Below are 23,126 nucleotides of genomic sequence, written 5' to 3'. Positions count from 1 at the left end.
TTGTAAGTATTTTTCAGTGACCTCTGCTGGACAACACAGGCAAGAACAGGAACCAACCCTACCACGATTGTCTCCATCATTTCCTGCTAAAGAAATACATTTTTAATCTCATAATTCTCTGAATAAAGAAATGTATCCTAAACTGTCTTCCCACTCTAGGGCAACTGTAAATCTCATCCCCATTGTATATAGTACCATCCCTATTCAACTTTAAACAATACAATCTAATTCCCAATTTGAAGTCAGACATAGGAGGAACTGCAGATGCTGGACAATCCGAGATAACAAAGTATGAAGCTGGATGAACACAGCAGGCCAAGCAGCATCTCAGGAGCAGGAAAGCCGACGTTTCAGGCCTAGACCCTTCATGAATTTAGTAGATAGAAACATTGATAAATTGTATAAAACCTGTTATTTGCTCAAGGATTTATCTGTACTTTAATGAATTAACTTTGATAATCATAAAACAATGGCTGATACAAATAGCTCAAAATCCAAATTCAAGTACTGAGTAAGAAACTGAAAATACCAAAAATGTAGTTTAACACTTTCCTCTCTGCAATAAAACTTATTTGGATTTCAAGACAACTTTTATTACAATCCCAATAAGATGTTAGTGAGCAAAATTAAAGCACATGAGATAGAGGGTGATATACAGGGATGGATTGAGAATTGATTGACAGACAGGAAAGAAAGCGGGAATAAATGGGTCTTTTTCCAGGTGTCAGGCACTGACCAGTAGTGTGCTACAGCTACATATGCATAAATGACTTGGATAAGGGGACAAAATGCAACATTTCCAAGTTTGCCAATGACACAAAACTAGGTATGATTGATAGTTGTAAAATGGTTGCAAGGAGGTTTTAGGGTGATCCAAATGAGTGTACAGACAAACATATGACAGATGCAGTCTAACGTGGATAAATGTCACGTCATATATGAGAGTACTATTTCACGGTGAGATATTGGGAAATGTGTATAAGGACATTTATTTCATTTATGTACCTCAGTGAAAGTAAACAGGCAGGTGCAGCAATCGATTAGTAAGGCAAATGGTATGTTAGCCTTCATTGCAAAAGGATTGGATTTCAGAAGCAAGAATGTCTCACTGCAGTTATAATGAGCCTTGCTTATTAAGCATAAAGAAAGAGAGAATGTTCTTGCCATAGAGGGTGTGAAGCAAAGGTTTACAACTGATGTTGGAAGGACTGCTCTATGAAGAGAGATTGGTTTGACTGTGCCTGTGTTCACTGGAGTTTAAGGATGAAAGGGGATCTGATTGAAACATAAAATTCAAACAGGGCTAGACAGTCCAGATGTAAGAAGGATATTTCCCCAGGGTGGGGACTCTAGAACCAGAGGTCACCATCTCAGGTTGTAAAGTATGCCATTTAGGACACAGATGAAGAAGCATTTCTTCCCAAAGGGTGATCAATCCATGGAATTCACAACCACATAAGGTTATGGAGGCCAAGTCATTGAATATATTCAAGAGGTTGGTAAATTTTTAGATAGCAAGGGCCTGAAACGGCATGGTCAGAAAGCAGAAATATGGCACAGATATCAGCCATGATCTTACTGATGGGCCAAATGGCCTACTCCTGCTCCTAGTTTCTAGGAATGGAAAAAAAACATTGTCAACATAGATTGTGCATATTAGTCTTTATTACTGCATTCAGGTTAAAATATGACATTCTAAATCAGTACATAGGAAAAATATACAAGAGGTACTTTTCTATTTATGCCATAAAACACACAGATTATGTATGCACATATCAGACAGAATTCCAAATTACTTTGTCACATTGAAATGTTTCACACATCCTCAGCCCTGATGCAGAATAATTCAAACTTTCAAGATGGATTAAAATTATAACTACATCAGTTCGATAAATCACCACACTTTCCAATTTTGCAATACAGTTCTCTATTAATTTCAGCAATAGAAAGTTTTCTTATCACAAAATTTATTTAACACGCTGTCGGTTTAATACAAGCTTAATGCAAACTAGATAAAATAATTAAATCCAAACAGATTTCCCGCACACTTCAAGCAGGATCATTAATACAATTAAACATCCATTACTTCAGAATATTAAATATCTGATCACATTTTGAATGCCACAGTTGCAGTTGAACAAAAAGGTTGGGGGCAAAACTGAAATGCCAACTCAGAATAAAATTCTTAGGAATTAAACAAACTTAGTGCTACTTCTGAATTTTCAAAACACTAATGGTCAATAAAGCCAAATGTGTTGTGCTAATAAAACAAAATTATTCACAACCATCATTTTGAAAAGCCCTTTTTTTAAAAAAAGGCTGTAAAACAAATTGTTAGCGCACTCACCCAACTGAAACAAAGTAAACTGTACTAAAGCTTCAAAGGGTTATTTAATTTATAATCAGAAGTCAGGATGACCTTTATTCAGTGCATCTTAACCTTCATAAGATCAGAGAAATAATCAACAATGGACTTTAATTTATACATTCAGGGGAACTATTGCTCAATCATGTCATAAAAGTAATTCAAGCTTTATTCTAAATTCAGAAATTGTGAGGTTGAAACAAAAGCAAAATAAACAGATAGTGGAAATCTAGAACAAGAACATAAAATGCTGGAAACACTCAGCAGAACTGACTGCAGCTGCTGGAAAGATAGTAAGCAAGAGGTAGGGGTGGAAGAGAGACAGACAGTTAACATTTCAAATCTGCAATCTTTCATCAGAAGACATCAGCTTGGTGACCTTTCATTCGGCCTGTTCTGGTGAAAGGTTATACTTATACTTTAAGACCAAAAATCTCAGAAGAACACTCCCTGTTCTATTTTTATTTCCACCCAAGCATTTCCTTGCATTTTCCTGGATGTCGAGTGCTTCTCAGTTGTCCCTGGGACAAAAACACGATGTGCCAACACTCTCAGAGATTCACTTTGATTTTCCTCAATGTTCCTGCTACTTTCCACAGAGATTTCTTCAGGCCTCTAATTTACATACATTGAAGAGACCCTCTAGATTTCTGATTGCTCTTTGTATCTGTCAAATTCTGCCTTTCTGTTTTAGCCCTAATTGGAGTTGCCAGTTTGTGTGGGGAATGTTGGAGATAACAAAGAAAAACCACCAAATGGCAGTTTGTCTCCATATCAATGCAGTGCACATGGTATATCCAAAATAGAAATTTAAACCAATTAATTCCAATTCTAAGCTGGTCCTTTGATTTGAAAAGTATATCGATATTTTAAGATTTCCCCTTATTTGTGTGTTGTTTTCAAATTTTCTTTCGAATAAGACCTAATTAAATAATATCAATCCCTCATGAAGACAACTGTAGAAGTATCACCTCTACCAAGAAAGGGTTTAACCTTATAATGCTAAGCCTCAAATAAATACAGACCTTTCTCTGAACTGTAATTATTCAGGAGTGTTTAAGAGTTTCTTAAACCTAGTTCTTTTTCATTGTTCTACATTTAAGCATTTCAATTCCAAGAGGAGTTATATTTTTAAAAAGGAGACATGAACGTAGACATTTTCACCATATGCTGCAACAATACTTTCTGTTGAAATATACAGAAGCAAATTATATTTATTCTTTAAAAATCTACAAATTTTTTTTAAAAGAAATGCATGCAAAGTCATTTTAGCTTCCTAATTATAGCCACGCACATAATTTATTGTTTCATTGAAGGTTTGCGGACTTTTAATGTTTAGTTTAATCTTGTGTTATATTTCCATTAAGGAACATTTACAGTGTAACACTCACTGGGAGCCAGGCAAATGCAATATCTGACTGAATTTACAGAATCACAAAAGCATTACACTGCAGAAAGCAGGCTATTTGGTCCATCGTGAATCAATTGTTCAAATAAGCACCATGACTTGATGCCATTTTCCTGCCTCTTTCCCATTTCCTTGCACTTTAGATGATTATTAAATAGATGCATTGCTCTCTGGAATGACTTATTTGAACCTGCCTCTACCACAATTCCAAGTACTTCTCGGCCCAAAACATTCAGCTTTCCTGCTCCACTGATGCTGTTTGGCCTGCTGTGTTCATCCAGCTCTACACCTTGTTAATTCACGGTGAAAATGTTTCTAACATTCCGGTTACTACTTCTACCAATGACTATAAATCTGTGCTCCCCTGTTCATGATCCTTTTAGGAGTGGCAACAGTTTCTCCCATCAACTCTGTCCAGCTCCACTGTGATTTTGAAAACTTTCACTTGATTTCCTCTTAGCCTTCCTCTTTCCAAGGAAGACGTTCCAAATATGTCCAATCTATCCTCATAGCTGAAATTTTCATTACTGGAACCATTCTTGCAACTGCACTCCCTCCAATCCTTTCGGTCTTCCTATAGTGTGGTACTCATCTGTACACAGTCTAACAGGGTCGTATACAAATTCAGCACTAACTTCTTTCTCTCGTACTCTGTGCCTCTATTAAAAAATCCCCAAGATTCAGTAACTTTTATTAACTGCTCTTGCCACCTCTTGGACCACTCTCAATGATCTATGTATAACTGCATTCATTTCCCTCTGTTCCCGTACCCAGATCAGAATAAAAAAAAACTAACCTTCCAGCTCAGCAAGCAAACTCACATTCAGAACCTCAACCTAAGCTACAAATCTTCTCAAAACTCACTAGAATCATACTCTATGTTAATTCGCAAAGTTTCCCAATATCCCTAATGATGCCTCAGCTTGTTTACTGAAGATAATTCAGTGCTCAAAAATTCAATCCATTGCTGCTACTTCGTGCATGAATTAAAAGAGTCACATTAAGATTTCAGTTTTCAAAATGAACCAGTAACTATTTTGCAACCAGATTAAAAAAAAGTACAAAGAGAAAAAAAAAGTGAATTACCAACACATAATAATTGCTTCTAAGTTTTTATTAGTGTGTAGCATTTCCCAAGCTTCTGTTGCATCACAATTCCAAGCAACTTCTTTCATGACAGTTGCCTCTGGAAACAGCCCAAATGCAGTGTTAATACAAAGTTGTGTCAATATCTAAGTAACAGCATATGGGTCTCTCCACATGATCTCCCTCTCATACTATTAGTAATGCATGTGGGCAGTTGCTAAGCTGATGGTTATTTTTCACAGGGAAATAAAAGCCTGAGGGATGGGTGGGAAGGGCAGAAGGACATGACCAGGACCAGCCCTCGTCATCCATGACTCAATGGCTATCACACTTACTGCTCAGTCAGAGGGCTGACACTTTAGCGCCCGGCACCGAATGCTGCACTTTGCAAGATGTTAACATTAAGGCCTGAATTGCTCACTCTCAGACATAAAGATCTCTTGCCGCTATTTCAAAGAGGAGCAAGAAAGTTATTGCTGGTGAATTGACCAATATTTAAGCACAAAGAGAATTCTGGTCAACATCACAGTACTGTTTGTGGGGAGTTTGTTCTGTGTAAACTACCTGCCATTTTTTTGCAATAATGACTAAAACATAAAATGTATTGTAAAGCATTTTCAGACCTCATGAAGCGGTGAAAAACACAATCTAAATTCAGCCTCTTTTCCTTTTCCTCTTTAAACAATACCTCTTATTATTTCTGCAGAGTCTGTAATTGCTCTACCTTCAGGAGTAAGCTCCTCAAGATTTTCTCAAATGAACAAGTGAAGGATAGGAAGTAGTTAACAGTGGGGTAAGAAGTGCATTTGATATGGGGAAAAATTACATATGTTGCAATTTCAAATACCTGTGTTCTAAACATCCTCAATCCTTACTAGTGTAGAAGCATTATCTGTTCAAAATCTGAAGCACAACTTATGAAAGAATCTGTACAATCTTATGTTTCAGTTTTTCTTTGAAGTGATTTTTCTTAATTCACTGGCAGAGATGCTGAATTCCTTGAAAACCTGCAAGAGTATGATTCCCACCGAAACAGTGATAAATCCACTCAGCATTCCAAGAAAATCTACAAATCCAACATCACTCCACTCTCGAAAGAGGATAGCAGATGCCAGAATGACCAAAGTTGTGAAAACCACATAGTATATTGCACTAAAGATGGATGAGTCAAAGTACTGCAAAGCCTTGTTAATGTATATAAATTGAATAAGAATACTGAAAACTAATGTTACCAGCAGGATGACAAAGAGGCAGAGGGCTCTTCGACTTGATGGATTATCACTAAATGCGTCTTGAGCTACTAAACCTATGCCTTTACTGCTGGGCACAGTAAAGCTCCCCAGTAATGAGCAAATGCCAATGTAAACCAGGATGTTGGTGGAGCCATGGGAGGGTGCGATCCAGAAAATAAGCAGGATGAGAAGTGCGAAAATAATGCAGATGTAACCAAGAAACACTGTAAAAAGAATCATTATGAAAGATTCGTCAAAAACAGGTGCTTTTTAAATTGACCACTTCCCCCAACCCCAACCCTCTGTTATAAAACAACTGCTGGCGTCACGTCAGACCATGTTATTGACATTAATCATTCTGGCACTGGCACAAATGCATGAAGTGATCTTGGTCTGTAACAAGGACCAAAAGCAAAAGACACAGCTCAAAATACTCAGTACGTTTGGCTATATGTGTGGAGAGAGTCAGAAGTCACATGATACCAGGTTATATGAAATCACAAGCTTTCAGAGTGCAACCCCTAACGAAGGGGATATAACCTGGTATTGCGAGACTTCTGACTTTGTTCAACCCAGTCCAACGCCAGCACCTCCACATCATCTGTGGAGACAGATATGGGAGTCAATGTTTCAGGGCAGCGATTCTACATTAGAGATTAATTCTATTTCTCTCTCCACAGATTCTGCCAGACTGCTGAGTATTTTGTTTTCAATTGGCATTTTTAGCATCCGCAGTATTTTGTTCTTGTATTCATAGCTTGCACTGCTTTGGATGTCAAGATGTAATGAGTGGCATTCCACAGGGATCAGTGCTGGGGCCCCAACTGCTTAGAGTTTGCATACATGATTTGGATGAAGGGACTGAATGTATGCTCGCTAAGTTTGCTGATGTCACAAAGATAGGTTGAACAGTAAGTTGTGACTAGAGGCTATAAAAAAAATAGATAAGGTAAGTCAATGAGCGAACTTCCAGGAAATGGAAGATAATTTGGGAAAATGTGCCCCTATGCATTTTGGTGAGAAGAACGTTAAAGCATATTATCTAAATGATGAGAGTCTGCAGAGGGGCCCGTGAATCCAGCGCATGAGTCATAAAGTTGGCATGAAAGTACAGCAAGTAATTAGGACAATTATTAGAATGGTATTTTTTATTGTGGACGGGAGCAAAAAAAAAAGTACGGAGGTGCTTCAGTTATACATGTGAGACTACATCTGGAATACTGTGTACAGTAATGGTCACCTTATTGTGTTATAGATTTTTGGCAAGCAAGGAGGTGACAGGCTATCATAAGTCAATGGAAAAGTGGAGTTCAGGTTACAATCAGGTCAGCCATAGTTTATTAAATGGCAGGACAGGCTCGAGAGGCCAAACTGCTACTGTCACTCCCAATGGATGTTTGCGTGCTATATGGATCTACAATTCCATTTCCCTGAAATGCACAATTCTCAGACTAAGGACAGTATGGCTGCACCAGTGCTCTCAACCACACATCAGGAAATGCAATAGAAACATGCAAGCTTAGTCAAGCCTGAATTTTCCATCCTTTAGTGGAAGATGCAACTACTGCAATATTAAACAGATACAGAAACGAATAAAAACAAACGTTACTTGAACAAAAACACAGCAATGCACCTACTTGCCCCATGTCGTTTCTTCAGCACTTCCTAATCAGGATTTCATATTTATTACACCACACAAAGCAACTAAACATTACAGCTTGTTTCAACTTTGAGATCTAGTTAAAAGGACCATGGCCAAAGTACAGAACACTGAAGCTAGGAGATGAAGAAAATCAGAATGCAAGTCACAGGTTAAAGGTATTCAAAACAAAGGTACTTACCCAAGATACCAAGTAAGATTAGGGAGGACAGCTAATTTTTTTTTATATAATGGTGTTGAATATTGCCAAGGTCACAACAGATTGAAAAACACACTAATATGATACCACTTTTAAAGAAGGTGATGATGATACCGTTAGATTTCTAGTGGTTTGGGTATTAAATGATTTTATTTAAAAAAATCTCTGATGGGATGTGTGTGCCACAGGCAACTCCAGTATTTGTTGCCCATCCCAACTGCACTTGGAATGGCTGGCTTGGTTATTTCAGTGATCTGTGAAGAGTCAGTCACATTCACCTTGCTTGCCAAAAATCTGTAACACAATAAGGTGACCATTACTGTTCTAGAATCACATGTAGGCCAGGTGAGGGAGGAATAGCAGATTTCCAACAACACAAGATCAATCAAATTGGTTTTTAATGGCAAATCACCAATACTTTCAAGAACTGCAGATGTTGGAGTCAGAGTCAACACAGTATGGAGCTGGATGAACACAGCAGTTGAGGCAGCATGAGAGGAGCAGGAAAGTCAATGTTTCGGGTTGCGACCTTCTTCAGAACTAGAGTTCGACTTTCCCACTCCTCTAAAGCTGTTTGACTTGCTGTGTTCCTCCAGCTCCATACTTTGTTGACTTGATACTTTCATGGTTACCATTAGCATTCAATTCCAGACTTTATGAATGTAATTTAAATTTCACTAGCTGTCAAGGTGGAATTTGAACCTGGCGTACCACGATCATTAGCTTTGGTCCCTAGGTTACTTGTCCAGTGTCATAACCATTAACCCATTGTCTCCAGTCCCAGTTGAAAGAATTTAACAAATTATCAGAGTAGGAATGAGTGTAACTATCAGCTGACACCTGTGAATGGTGAAGGGAAAGAGCTTACATGACAACCTCATATGTTTGGCTTAAATGAATCAGGAAAAGCCTGTCAACAAGGTGTTTTCCAAAAGCAAACTTGACCAAGATTTTCTATGAAAAAGCCATTGTTCAAAGCTAAAGTTTATGATGAATTAAGGCTGGATTGAAAAAAATTCAGAAGAGGAAGAAATGGTAGTTAATTGATGGAGCAGTTAGAATAGCATCAGAGAATCTGCAGAGTGTGGAAGCAGGCCATTCAGCGCATCCATTCCACATCGACTCTCGAAGCGCATCCCCCAGACCCACCCTCTTCTACCTGATCCCCGTAACCCCGCATTTCTCTTGGCTACTCCACCCATGCCTGGAACACAATGGGCAATTTAACATGGCCAATCCACCTTTCCTGTGCAAATTTAGACTGTTGGAGGAAATCAGTGCACCTGCAGGAAACCCACGCAGACACTGGGGAGAATGTGTAAACTTCACACAGACACTTGTCTGAGGGTGGAATCGAATCCGGGTCCCTAGCGCTGTGAGGCAGCAGTGCTAACAACTGTGCCACCCACTGAGTTATGCCAAAGAGTGACCACTGTGCTTTAGCGATCAGCATTACAGCCCGTCCATCCACGTAAATTCACATGAACGTCACAATATTACATTTACTCCGATTTACCTGGGTCTGCCAACTTCTCTTCTAGTTGTAACCTTGATGTTACATTCTCAGTTGTGGGAGCATGAATAAGCAGCACAATTGAACCTGCACAACTGAGTAGACATCCTAGTTTTCCTAACAGGTTCAGTTTCTCCTGCAACATATACGAAGCCAAGAGTGACCTAGAAAGAAGCCCAGGGCAGAAAAGGAGTGTGTGGGTGAAAGAAAAGGCACATTTAATGACTTGCACTTGAACAAACAATTACTACATCAGGACCCATAGCAAATCGATTCCTGCCAAGTTATTAGAAGAATTCAAAGCAGCTGCTACTTCATTTCTTCAGTAATACACTGTTCCATTGGATTAATACATAGAATTATCTCTAATTACAGTTCGAGACTGGATTATAATATCTGATATTTTAAACATTAGATTGTGATTCTATGAAGATTATGGTGCTCTAACTCAGGAAACATGGAGATTCTTGCTCCAAGCTGTCCTTCAGAGAAGATGTAACCAAATCAGTAAATAAGAAAACTTAGGAATGGTTCATAACAGTAATTGATAGTTTCTATTAGTTTAGCATCATTAAGCTATCAATAGTCTCCCCAGCAGTATGATCTTTTGATACTTATCACGAGAACAGGTTTATTCAAAGAAGTAAGTTTTTTAAAGTGGTGTTCTAGAAGAGGCACGAGACAAAGTGCTTCAACACAGGCCTGCAACTGGCCACAACGAGAACCAATTTCCATGCAATAGATCAAAGCTACAACCACACTCAAGTGAAAAATAGTACCCAAATGGGACACCGAGGGCTCCTAGTGGTGTTACCAATGCAGCAGGGGCAGTGTTGTAAGCGAAGAAGTTTCCTATTTGACCCAGTCCCACTGTAACAAAAAGAAAATTAATATTAGTTCATTCATGATGGTTTCGAAACAAAAGAAGCATTTAACTACTTCTACCAAAACTAAACAAGAATAATTTCAAAGGGTACGAGGGTGATGCAGAATCACAGCAACAGTTTGTGACACCGCATTAATCTACAGAGATCAACCTCAGGATGTTTTTTTTGGTAACACTGCAGTCGAACAGGGCTTCCAAACTTGGGGCTCATCCCGTTCCATCTGCCTTTTCTTTTCTCTTTTATTCCCCTTTTCCCCCCTCTTCTATTTAACTTACCTCTTGATGAGGAGCTCAGCTGCGGTGACAGCATCGGTGAGTAGGCACGGCGTGGACTCATGGCATTGGGCGAGTGGGCCCACCGTGCATTGATTGGAGTGGTAGCAGAGGCGCATTTGGGCCTGGTTCAAAACCCTGCGGCAATGGCAGGATCAGTGAGTTGGGACCAAAGTCGACTCATGGTGGCGGTGGAGTCAAGTTTGGGCTGGTGTGGTACCTGGTAGTATCAGTGACATCAGCACTGGCAGGGTCCAGCCAGGGCTCATAGTGGCAACTTTTGTTCCAGGACAGCAAAGGTCACTTGTGCCTGGACACAAGGCCCATGGCAGAGAACTTGTCAAGAAGGATTGTAAAGTTGAACTCTGTCTCTTTATTTTTCTGCCTCTATTTTCTATGTTTTGGTTTATTTTTCTGTGTTCTAAGATGGTGCCAGAGATTGGTGACACTATACAACATTTCAATGTATTTTGTAACAAAATGCCAACCTCTGGTCTAACCTCAGAGGAAAATGCCAAATCCAACACAGAGCTAAAGAAAACTCCTAAAGTATCTTTATGATTAAAACTGTACATTTTCAAAAACGAAAACAAACAATCCAGGCCATCACTCACAACTTAGCTGTGTGCATACTCTCCACGGCTCTCAAATACCTCCAATTTCCTTTACTGTGGTTTTTTTTCAGCTTGAACTGTGCTTCACATAAGGATAAATGGTCAAGTCAGCATAGTTCCAAAAGGTGCGAGACGGGCAAGATTTAAAATGGACTCAAGGGTCAACTTTTTCCAAGCAGAGGGTAGTGCATGTATGGAACAAGCTACCAGAAGAAGTGGTGGAGGCGGGTACAATTATGCCATCTGGATGAGTACATGAATAGGAAGGGTTTAGAGGGATAAAGGCCAAATACTGGCAAAAGGGACAAGATCAGTTAGGATGTGATAATGGGAACTGCAGATGCTGGAGAATCCAAGATAACAAAAAGTGTGGAGCTGGATGAACACAGCAGGCCAAGCAGCATCTCAGGACCACAAAAGCTGATGTTTCGGGCGTAGAACCTTCATCAGAGAGGGGGATGGGGAGAGGGAACTGGAATAAATAGGGAGAGAGGGGGAGGTGGACTGAGATGGAGACAAAACAAGATAGGTAGAAAGAAGAGTGTAGGTGGGGAGGTAGGGAGGGAATAGGTCAGTCCAGGGAAGATGGGCAGGTCAAGGAGGCGGGATGACCTTCCACATCAAACAGATGTTCACCTGCACATCTGCCAATGTGGTATCTTGTATCCATTGCACCCGGTGTGGCTTCCTCTACATTGGGGAAACCAAGCGGAGGCTTGGGGACCGCTTTGCAGAACACCTCCACTCGGTTCGCAACAAACAACTGCACCTCCAAGTCGCGAACCATTTCAACTCCCACTCCCATTGCTTAGACGACATGTCCATCATGGGCCTCCTGCAGTGCCACAATGATGCCACCCGAAGGTTGCTGGAACAGCAACTCATATTCTGCTTGGGAACCCTGAGGCCCAAATGGTATCAATGTGGACTTCACCAGCTTCAAAATCTCCCCTCCCCCCACTGCATCCCAAAACCAACCCAGCCTGTCTCTGCTTCCCTAACCTGTTCTTCTTCTCACCCATCCCTTCCTCCCACCTCAAGCTGCACCTCCATTTCCTACCTACTACCTCATCCCACCTCCTTGACCTGTCCATCTTCCCTGGACTGACCTATCCCCTCCCTACCTATACTCTCCTCTCCACCTATCTTCTTTTCTCTCCATCTTCGGTCCACCTCCCCCTCTCTCCCTATTTATTCCAGTTCCCTCTCCCCATCCCCCTCTCTGATGAAGGGTTTAGGCCCAAAACGTCAGCTTTTGTGCTCCTGAGATGCTGCTTGGCCTGCTGTGTTCATCCAGTTCCACACTTTGTTATCTAAGATCAGTTAGGATATTTGGTTGGCTTGGACGAGCTGGACTAAAGGGTCTGTTTCCGTGCTGTACAACTCAATGGCCTTCCGACAACAGGACTGCTCTCTTATTAGAGAGAGGCATTTTGTGGTGGTTGAGCTGAAGGGTCACCAAGCATCAGATGAGGGGAAGAGGTTGAAAAGGTAGGACCTTCATGGTGACCTCCGCCAGTTGAGGAGTAACAATAGCTTATCTTTGAGATAGCAATCAAGTCCCAAGGTGTTTCACAGGAGCACGATCATGTAACACCTACACATGCAATATTAAGACAGATCTGTTCAAAGGAGATGGTTTTCAGCAGCATCTTAAAAGATGGGCAGAAGGTTTACAACTGAAGAGCTTTCATGCATGGACCAACTCTTGCTTTTCTTTTAAGCATATTACAAGTCAGTCGACAGATATTTTCTTTTGATTTGAGCTTTCTTTCTTCACTTTGTTCCTCTGTTAAAAAAAACCTCATTTATCCAATCTGAAAGATTATGACAAAGCATTAACTTGTCATTTTTGCCACAAAAGCTGACAAGATCACTCTCTACCACTTTCCATTATTTTTCTGAGATCCATTATTTGCTTTCACGAATAATGTGATTTCACCTGGAGGCAGTATTGAAAAGCACACAGAGTCATGTGTCAGGAGTTCCTCTGTTGTCATTGCTGTTTCCAAGTGCTGGGACGTCAACCACTACAGACTTGCAGTTGGAGTCATTTTCTGCCACCACCCTCTTTCCTTAACTGGGAGCTATAGGCCTATTTGGTTCACAGTGGTGAAGGAAAAAAGACAAAAATGAGTCTCAAATGAGAAGAGACACATCTTAGACAAGATGCAACTGTGTGTGTGAGAGGAATCAGGTACAAGTTACATTTAGTCGGTTAGATATTGTTATTAAGATTTTTGGGAGACCTGCAAGATCCTACGATATTCTGCCTTTTCCTCACCAAAGTCCTGAGGACATCAGACTGGGTAGAAACTATTGCAGGTGCCACCATCAATCCTTTCAGAATCATGAACTTACACATCTACCCTGAGATTGTCTCCCAACCTCTGCCCCCACCCACCCCCTTCCTGTATCCCATGTTTACACCTGTTTTGCTTCAAAGAGTGCCCACAGTGATGTCCACTATCGTGGGTAGGTCTCTGCTCCCAGAAAGACTGTTCTTTCTTGCATGTATTATTAAAATTGTAAGGGTTTAACCGTGAAGTCAACCACTTCGACAAGACAGGGAGTTGAGTCTTCCATTTTCCATCAAATCAGCAATTTTGATTGCAATAAAGGCACAATGGAGTGTAATTTAACAAGGTCATATAAGCCAAAAGTTTCCATTCGACTGTGGGTATCTTGTTGAGCTGATTACTAGCTGCAAATAGGCTGAAAGACTCATGAGCACAACTGTGATCTATTCTTGAATATCATCACGTAAGGGATCTTATGCAGATTTCACGCAAGGCTCCATCAGTTACATTGGTGATTGTGGTACATAATATTTTCACTTCTACTTACTGGCCAAGCGGCCAACAGCAAACAAGAATAATTCAAACATAAATAGGCCACTGCCACCTGTTCCCATCACCTGGTGGGGAGAGTGTGGATATCAGTAGTTCTCACTGCCCAGGCCTGTGAATATAGCAAGTTGCACATAGAAACATACCAAATAGCAAGAGTTGGCCATTTGGCCCTTTCAGCCTGCTCCACTATTCAGTATAATCATGACTGATAATCCAGCTAAGTACTGTGTTCCCGCTTTGTCCCCTCAACAAGATGCCCACAGTTGAATGGAAACTTTTGGCTTATATAACCTTGTTAAATTACACTCCATTGTGCCTTTATTGCAATCAAAATTGCTGATTGATGGAAAATGGAAGACTCAACTCCCTGTCTGGTCAAAGTGGTTGACTTCACAGTTAAACCGTATTCTTTGATCCCCTTAGCTCCAAGAACTACAACTGACTCCTTTATAAAAACACTCAAATGTTTTGGCTTCAACCATTTTCTGTGGTAGAGAATTTGATAGGCTCACCAGTCTCTGGATGAGGATGTTCCTCATGTCTTTCCTAAATTGCCTAACTGGTATCTTAAGACTATAATACCTAGTACAGATCAAAGTCCTCAGTCTCCTTTGAGATCCCTAGCCACCACACTGATCATCCAATCCTGGCTCTGCTCTTGGTGATCTCAAGTCCACCTGACGCATCTCATTTAGGATACTTTCCTGGAGAGAATCTGGAATGATCTGACTTTAATCCAGTAAGTTGTCCTTGGACATGAAATGCTTTAAATGTTCAAGATATGTCTTCATGACCAACCCATTGGTCCTCAGGCCTGGCCAATCTTCATCACAATACTAGTGAATGGCAACACATTCTCAGTCCTTCTATTCCTGTTGCTCGAGTTTTGGCTATTGTATCTTGGCTTGTTACTACACTCAATTTCATAAACAAATGTGTTAGCATAATATCAGTTTCTGGAAACAAATTGTTTTTACAAGACATCATCAGATAGGATTTGCATACATTTGGAGAGGCAAGAATTGATTAGGGATATCAGCATGGTTTTGTGTGAGGAAAATCATGTCTCACAAACTTGACTGAGTTATTTTTAATGCAAGTAATTAAAAATAATGGTTAATAACCAAAAAGGTTGATGAGGGCAGAGTGGTAGACATTGTTTAATTGGACGTTAGTAAAGCCATTGACAAAGTTCTGCATGATAGACTAATTAGTATAATTAGATCACATGGGATTCAGAGTGAGCTTGCTAATTGATACAAAATTGGCTTTATGCTAGGAGACAGTGTGGCTGGAGGATTGTTTTTAGGACAGGAAGCCTGTGACTAGCAGTGCCCCACAGGGATTAGTACTGGGTCAATTTTTACATGTCATTTGTATAAATGACTTAGATGAGAATATGGTAGACACGTGGTTAGCAAGTTTGCAGATGACACCAAAATTGGTGGTATAGTGGACAGTGAAGAAGGTTAGCTAAGATTACAAAGAGATCTTGATCAATCGAGTCAATGGCTAAGGAATGGCACATGGAATTTAACGTGGATATATGAGAGATTTTGGTAATACAAACAAACTTACACAATTAATGTTAGGACCCTGGATCGTCTTGTAGAACAGATGCCTAGGGGTTCAAGTACATTATTCTTTGAAATTTTCATCATTGGTTGATATTTAAAAACCATTTAGCAAGCTTGGCTTGCCTTCATTGTTCAGACCTTTGAGAATAAGAGTTGGGATGTTATATTGAGGTTGTACAAGATATTGCTGAAGCTTCTATTGGAGTAGTGTGTACAGTTCTGGTCACCCTGCTGTAGGAAGGATATTATTAAATTGGAGGGTGTTCAGAAGGAATTTACCAGGATGTTGCCAGCAATGGACAGTTTGAGTTACAAATAGACGCTAGATAGTCTGGGACATTTTTCACTGGAGAATAGGAGGTTTACAGGTTGAGGTTTGTAAAATAGTGAGGAGCATAGATAGGGTGAATAACAAGGGTCTTTGCCCTAGAGGTGGAGGAATTCAAAACCAGGGGGTGTATTTTTAAGATGAGAGGAAAAAATTATAAAAAAAGACAGAAGGATAACTTTTTATTTTTACACAGGGAGTAGTTCATGTGTGGAATGAACTGCTAGAAATATTGACGGATACAGGTACAACGTTTAAAAAGATATTTGGATAAGTTCATGAATAGGACAAGTTTGGAGGAGTAATGGGCCAAACACAGGCAGATGGGGCTGGTTTAGTTTGGGAACGTGGTTGGTGTGGACTGGTTTGACTTAAGTCTGTTTCTGTGCTTAATGACTCTTATGATTCTGTTTATTAGAGGCTTACTACAGTTAGTCTGGAGAGCGCATCTGCCAATATATGTAGGACACTCTGCACATAACTCACCAGGCAGGTAAGCCTTATAGTTGGAGTCCAAGTCCAACAATGTCATTATTTTCATCAATGGAGGCATTCACTCTCATTCAAAATGGAAACCAATAGCTTCTCTTCCTTCCCATTGAGAATTTTCAAGCTGAAAGGCCTGCTTCCACACTGTAGGGATTCTATGATTCTGTGACCTTGCTGCACTAGAAACAGAGTCTCAAGAGAAAGCTGAGATAAATAGTCCTCACCTCATGTAATATCAGAGACTGGTATATCTATAATTAAATTTACCATGTATTTAGTATTAAAATAAAGTGTTAGCTTGTAGTCTAAACCTGAAGACAGGCTGAAAGGATGTTTCCCCTCCTGAGAAAATCTAGGACCAGAAGGCTTAGATTCAGAACTTCTAAAAAAGTGTCCATTTAAGAAAGCAATGAGGAGGAATTTCTTCCCTCAAAAGTTTGAGAGTCTTTGGAATACCTTCCCACAAACAGCTGTGGAAACAGAGTCCTTATGTATGAGAAAGCTACATCTTGATCAGTGGAAGAAATCCAAGGTTATGGTAGAAACACAGGAAAACAGATGTGAGGACTGTCAGATTATCCATGATCCCATTGAATAGTGGAACAAGCTCGAGGGGCCAAATAACCTACTGCTGTTAGTATTTCTTGTGGTGTTATGGACAGTTCTTGACTTTGTCTTCTCAATTAATCTATCTTGAGCCCAAACTCACTGTGGCAAAAAAAAACCACATGATCAAAGATTTTTCACTCTACAAGATGCTACCTTTCCCCACTTAGTCAGTACCACAGCATCAGGTTGGAGCCTCACGCAATCTTCAAAATTAACCCTTTCATAACCATTCCCTCACAAAACAGTTGCTCTCAATGTTCTGCAGGCGTGAGAGAAGACATTCAATGAATCCACTGAACTCGAAGGTTTAACATATCAATAACTAATTGCCATTCTAAAAACACATTGAAGTGCCAAGGTGCAAACTGAACATTATCCGAAGCTAGCCGGTCTGCGAAAGGAGGCAGCATAATGGTTAAGTGGTTAGTACTGCTGTCTCACAATGTCAGGGACCCAAGTTCAACTCCAGCCTTGAGTGACTATCTGCGTCGAGTCTGCATGTTCTCCCCATGTCTGCGTGGAGACTGGATTGTGTGAGGAAACCAGAGCAAAGATATGCAGGTTAGATAGCTTGGCTTTGGGAAATGCAGGGTTATGGCAATGGGGTTGGGTCTGGGCGAGATCTCTTTGGATGGTCAGTGTTCACTCAATAAGCCAAATAGCCTGTTCCCACTCATAGGATTTTATGACTCTAAAAGTTTAAATTGTAAGGCAGTGGAAAAAGATGACACACCAACTTGCATCTATGTACTGACTTCAATAAAACAAAATGTAGCAAGGAAGGAGTCCTATCAAAATTTTGATATCGCACCATAGCAGATATTTAGAGAGATGAATAAAAGCTTGCTTAAGAGTTAATAAACATTAAATAAGGAAAGACGGCCAGAAAGATTTAGAGATAGAATTCCAGAACCCAGGGGCTAGGCAGCTAGTACAAATAAAATTTAGGATGTGCAAAATGTCAAAATTCACAATGCTTATGGGCCTGATACAGGTTAGACAAATAGTGAGGGGAGAGGCCATGGAAGGATGTGCAAATGAGGATGAGAAGTTTAAAATTGGCACTTACTTCCAACAGTTCCACTCCACCAAGCCAATTCTGTTAAATAGGAAACACCTGTCAAAAAGGGAAGAGTTGGCATTTTCTCATTAGTAACTGAAAGACGTCTGTGTCACAAACAGGGTCAATACCTCAAAAACAAAAATCAGTGATTCACGTCCCTCTCTACTGACTGCTATCACAGGCAAGCCAGGGTGTGGAGATTTTCATTTTATGAAATTAAGGTCACTTATTTAATGTTTGACAACTTGCATAGCACATGGGTGCTTGTGGTCAAACATTTTGCCAACTTCAGTAGGAAGCAGCGTTTTTTTATGAAATGTGTTACTGTTACACTTTGGTCAGCTTCAAGAGGAAATAAGCAGAAGTCGCTGTATAGATACATAATAAATAGGTCAGTATACCTACTTAGAACCAGATTCTCATACAAACAATAGAAATGAAATGATTAGAGTTCAGCTGACAAATTATTGAAAAGCCACATGAAAGCTGAAAGGGACCACCTCCCAAATTACTGGGGGGTGGTCAAGTAAATTTTTCACTGTGTGCATAATGCTATTAGTTCAACTTTTAGTGTGGTCTGTTACTTCTTAAATGAAATTCCTGTTTAAAGACCATACCAAACAAATTTAAAAGCTCCCAAGTGGTCCCCACACTTTCTTTGACTGGGCCCTCTCCCCCATCAAGTGCCAAGAATTCCATTTGTATTTTTCCGCAATATTTCTGTATCCGTGTCATCTTTAAAAAATGCATCCACATTCAAATATCCCTTTGCTATTACACCTATCAATAATCTACCGAACATTACCTTATGTCGGTTGAGTTAACTTAGTTGGTTGGACAGCTGGTTTGCGACGCAGTGATGTCAACAATGCAGATTCAAATCCCATGCAGGAGTTAGATTACTGTGAGATTACTCCTTCAACTTCTCTTGTCTGAGGTATGGTGACCCCTAGGTTGTCAGGTTGACCATCACCAGTTCTCAAAAATCTTTAATGTGAGAGCAGCTCTATGGTCTGTTAAGACCGTGGTAATTTCACCTCTGACTTCTAGCACTATCTGTCCCTGCAGTACTCTGCACAAAAGAGCTGTTTGCCAAACTTCATTTCATTCAGAAACAAACAAACAAACAAACAAGTCTCCAAAGACAATTCTTACTAATTTCTCACATCTTAAAGTGGATTCATGTTTGGTTTGTTTCAGTCCTGTTGGTTCCTGTCTTAGTTCCTCATGGCTACACTATTTTGGCTTTTTTTTTTATTTTCCTGTCAGCTTCTCTTGACTTCTGTCCAATTGCACTTATACTATAAGACAATTTGCTGAAAACATTCACCCTATCTTGATTACCATGCAGTGTTTCTCAAATCAGTCAACAGTAGCTTCATACAAACATCTGAACATTGCATCCTGCTCAGAGTTGCATACATGGTGCCTTTGACGGAGCTCATCTTGGAATGCACCCACTTTAAAATAATTTGTCTGTTCAGCCGTAAAGGTTTTCATTCCCAAATCAGCCACCATCCTTTATCGTTTCATACAAAAATACATTTTACTGACTAGCCTCTCAACCTAAAGTAGTTTCTATAATCAAGCCAAGGAATAGGTTTATTATCAAAATTTGCCAACATATATCGTCTCCATTAATTTTTTTCAGGATACTCTGAGCTGCATTATTCTGGGTACTTTGCTGCAGACAACTTGCTTGTAAATAGGCAATGCTTGCTTTTAAATAAAAAAAATAAAAACTTAACATTGTCTTTTCAAACTTTGGTTTTCTGAATTTATACAGAAAACTGTATTTCTGAATTAGATGTGATATACAGGTTGTGAACACAGGCATAGGTGAGAGCTACAGTTATCTTATTTAAAATGGTTATGTTTTTGAATTTTTTATATGAAACCAATCTATTAAATCTTTCTATTATAATGTTAAGGAAACCTCAATTTCATGTTAGTAAATTCAGTGAAGGATTGAAAGACAGATATTGTGGATAACGCTCTTATGTACCACAAAGGACCATTCAATCAGTTTATTGAGGACAATGGGAAAAAGCAGATGGGTCTGGGACCAATGTTGCGAGCCCATGGAGCTGTGGATAGCAAGTCGGCCAACAACACAGTCCGAGTGTATATTCATTTTGAAATAAAATCTAAACAACGTCACATTTGACAAGCTTAAGATTATTTAAATTACTGATTTGACAGATGTGATGCAAATTGATTTGCATAAGGCATCTCACACGAAATTAAATGCGTCACCACTGACTGCAAAGTTTTGCCAATAGGAAATAAAGAGGTATCGTAAATGGATGTTGCATGATTAGGAATAATTGTAAGTAATATTTCCAGGAGTCTGCAAGATATTGTATTCACATATAACGTGTAACAGCACACAAATACATGCTCACTGTAGCTCTGTTTTATGATATACATAAGTGCATGATTTGGACGTCGACATGGGGACCACGTTATTCAAATTTGTCAATGCCACAAAAGTAGGGGCTGGTCAAACAACAAGATAGACTTTAAGGATTAACTGGTTAGTTAGCAGAACACCAAGTTGCAAATGCAATTTAATCTGGAAAAGTACAAGGTAATTTATTTTGGGGAAAATGTAATTAATGAAAATACATATTCAGCTAGAGTACTGTGTGCAGTTCTGAAATTCACATTGTTGGAGGATGTGATTGAACTGGAAAGGTTGCAGAGAAGTTTTATCAGGATGTTGCCTGGGTTGGAGAGTTTTAGATATGAAAAGAAATTGGGCAGACTGGGTTTTCTTTGGAGCACAGGAGACTGAGGGGAGCATGGGCGTGATTAATGTGTTAAACATTATGAGGGGCAAAGGGTATTCAGGAAGGAACTTTTCCCCTCATTGGGAGGATCAATGACCAGTGGATGGTGGGAATCTGGAACTCACCGCCTTTAAGGGTGGTAGGAGCAGAAATCCACATAACATCTACAAAATATTGAAAAGTGCACTTGTGATGCCATGACATACAAGTCTACAGGTGAAGTTCTGGAAAATGGAATTTGAATAGTTCGGTCATTGTTTTTGGTGAATGGGTTGAAAGGCCTCTTTCCTGTCCTCTAGACTATGACTATTCCAAAGGCACAAAAAGGATGCTGCTGAACAAAGAGGTTGACAGATATTGTTCCCTTTATCTTCAAGTGTAGGCACATATAGCCACAATAGAATCCAAGAGTTTTTTGTTTTTAGAAATGCAGTATAAAATAAAAATGTAAAATATTGATGAATTTCTTCAGTAGGCCAGAGAGCACTGGGCACCCCATTATAACAGTTTAGCAGCATATGTTTACCAACACGATATTAACAAATGAGAACAGGATTAAGATACAGGAACTTTTCCATGACAGCAAAGAAAAACAAGTAGAAATTCAATCGGTGATTTTAAAATGATGTTAAATTGTGAATAGCAAAAACAGAACTTCCTCTGGTTACAAAATCCATACAGTATAAAGAAATCATTTAAATGTCACTAAGGGATAGAGGAGAGTTTTAACATGGCAAGTTTTCGAATAGAAGATATTTGAATCAAAAGACCATTGTATCTGTTGAGTGAAATAAAAAAAACATTTAAATCTGAAAACAGGGCTATGAAAAGACAGTGGGACTGAGTCGAGATATTTCGACTGAAACGTTTGCCACAGGGCTGCCTTCAGTGCCACGTACCAATATTTCATGAACTGTAACCAAGGATATAAAACCATTGTGGTAGTCATTATTTTTCCAAGATGGGGGAGAATTAATAACTTTAAGATTAGATCTGCTTAGGTGGGATCCACAAAACATCCATTTTGGATAAAGTCATATTTTTCACTTACAAGACAATGCTGCGAATGGGAGTGCAGACTAGAAAATACACTAATTTTAAATACTTTTCTGTTCTGATAAGCAAAACATAAATCTTATTCCAGCACAAATGTTTTGGAACAAAATAACGTGTTAATCTTACTTTCTTAATTGGTGCAAACTGAGACAAAATGCAAATCAAATCTGAAATTGCTGATTCCTTACATTACATTTTCAATTAAAATTAGAAATTACTTTCAAGTGTAGATGGCTGTTATCCAAAAGTGTACATTTCGCCCACTTTGCAAAATGGTTTATTGGCTCATTAGTGGATGGGTGGGGGAAGACGCTTAGAATTCAGCTCCATCAGCACTGTTTCTAGCAGAGTTGAGATTCTACAATGAACACACATCATGAGATGCGACCAGCATTTGACAATCTGCGCCGCAGTTTTAGAAGGGAATCAGGCTGTGTGGATGACTCAACGCTTTCCGTAGGAAGCTTGTGACTCAATAACACTTGTTCGGCGCATGCATTGACCGCTAAACATGTTCATATTTCGCTTCCGGCGTCAGCGTTACATGCAAAGATTTCTGCTTTTTTTGCGGGGGGAGGGGAAGTTAGTGAGGTTACCCAATTGACTACAAACCTCGTCTCTCAGCTCGAAGAATGCCCTTTCTCTGCAAGACGAAAGTGGAGCCATTGACTAGGCTGGCGAGCAGGGCGATGCCAAGTCCCAGAGTGGCACTTGTAGCCTGCTCGGGGTCCATCCCGCGCTCACCTGGCCAGGTAACCTGCTCGCGCTCCCAGCACTGCGCTTAATCAGCCACCTGCTGCACCCTCTAACCATCAATCTTTTCTTTCCCTCTTCTTAAAATAAATGCTATGAGCAGTTAATAGCTCCCATGCCTTTAATTTCTAACTGGCTGAAGAGCATTTATCATTGAAGTTATTTTTCCAAGGGAAAAGTTATTAAAACATCGCTTCCGTACTCTGAACGACACACCCAGCTTTCCAACACATGCGCACTGAGAGAGAAGGATACATGTACTGCTTCAAGAGATTCCTCCTCGCCTGAGCAGAGAGCTCCCCCTTACAGTACTAACGCTGCAATGTCAGAGATGCAAATATAAGGGCTGGTGCTTCGGACCAGAAATGCCA

At 39.8% G+C, this 23,126-nt stretch overlaps 1 protein-coding gene across 5 annotated transcripts; it reads right to left on the bottom strand.

The window, feature by feature from the left end:
• Positions 1–1,964: 1,964 nt before the first annotated feature.
• Positions 1,965–22,980, bottom strand: nipa1 (NIPA magnesium transporter 1). Of its 5 annotated transcripts, none has more exons than XM_048532862.2 (6): positions 22,615–22,649; positions 18,161–18,208; positions 13,179–13,331; positions 10,243–10,333; positions 9,467–9,627; positions 1,965–6,315 (listed from the first exon to the last, which is right to left on the bottom strand). In XM_048532862.2, exons 3-6 carry the CDS (start codon positions 13,234–13,236, stop codon positions 5,804–5,806), a joined length of 822 nt encoding a protein of 273 aa, XP_048388819.1. In that variant the 5' UTR covers positions 13,237–13,331; positions 18,161–18,208; positions 22,615–22,649; the 3' UTR covers positions 1,965–5,803. The 5 variants fall into 5 exon arrangements, with proteins under 5 accessions (XP_048388819.1, XP_048388820.1, XP_048388818.1 ...); XM_048532863.2 differs by lacking the exon at positions 22,615–22,649 and adding an exon at positions 18,960–20,211; XM_048532861.2 differs by lacking the exon at positions 13,179–13,331 and having other exon boundaries at positions 22,615–22,980.
• Positions 22,981–23,126: the final 146 nt, after the last annotated feature.

Source organism: Stegostoma tigrinum, chromosome 6 (genome assembly GCF_030684315.1).
Source record: "Stegostoma tigrinum isolate sSteTig4 chromosome 6, sSteTig4.hap1, whole genome shotgun sequence".
Lineage (NCBI taxonomy): Eukaryota > Metazoa > Chordata > Chondrichthyes > Orectolobiformes > Stegostomatidae > Stegostoma > Stegostoma tigrinum.
Note: the sequence above shows the minus strand (reverse complement) of the source record. Positions and strands in the feature narration are given on the sequence as shown.

Excerpts from the sequence above, each read along its gene's own strand:
- nipa1 (XM_048532861.2), bottom strand. The coding sequence starts at position 22,735 with ATGGACCCCGAGCAGGCTACAAGTGCCACTCTGGGACTTGGCATCGCC. Across the intron at positions 9,628-10,242 it reads GCCCTCGGTGTCCCATTTGG|GTCACTCTTGGCTTCGTATA; the intron begins GTACTATTTTTC and ends GCTTCTTTCTAG. Across the intron at positions 6,316-9,466 it reads AGAGAAGTTGGCAGACCCAG|TGTTTCTTGGTTACATCTGC; the intron begins GTAAATCGGAGT and ends TTCTTTTTACAG.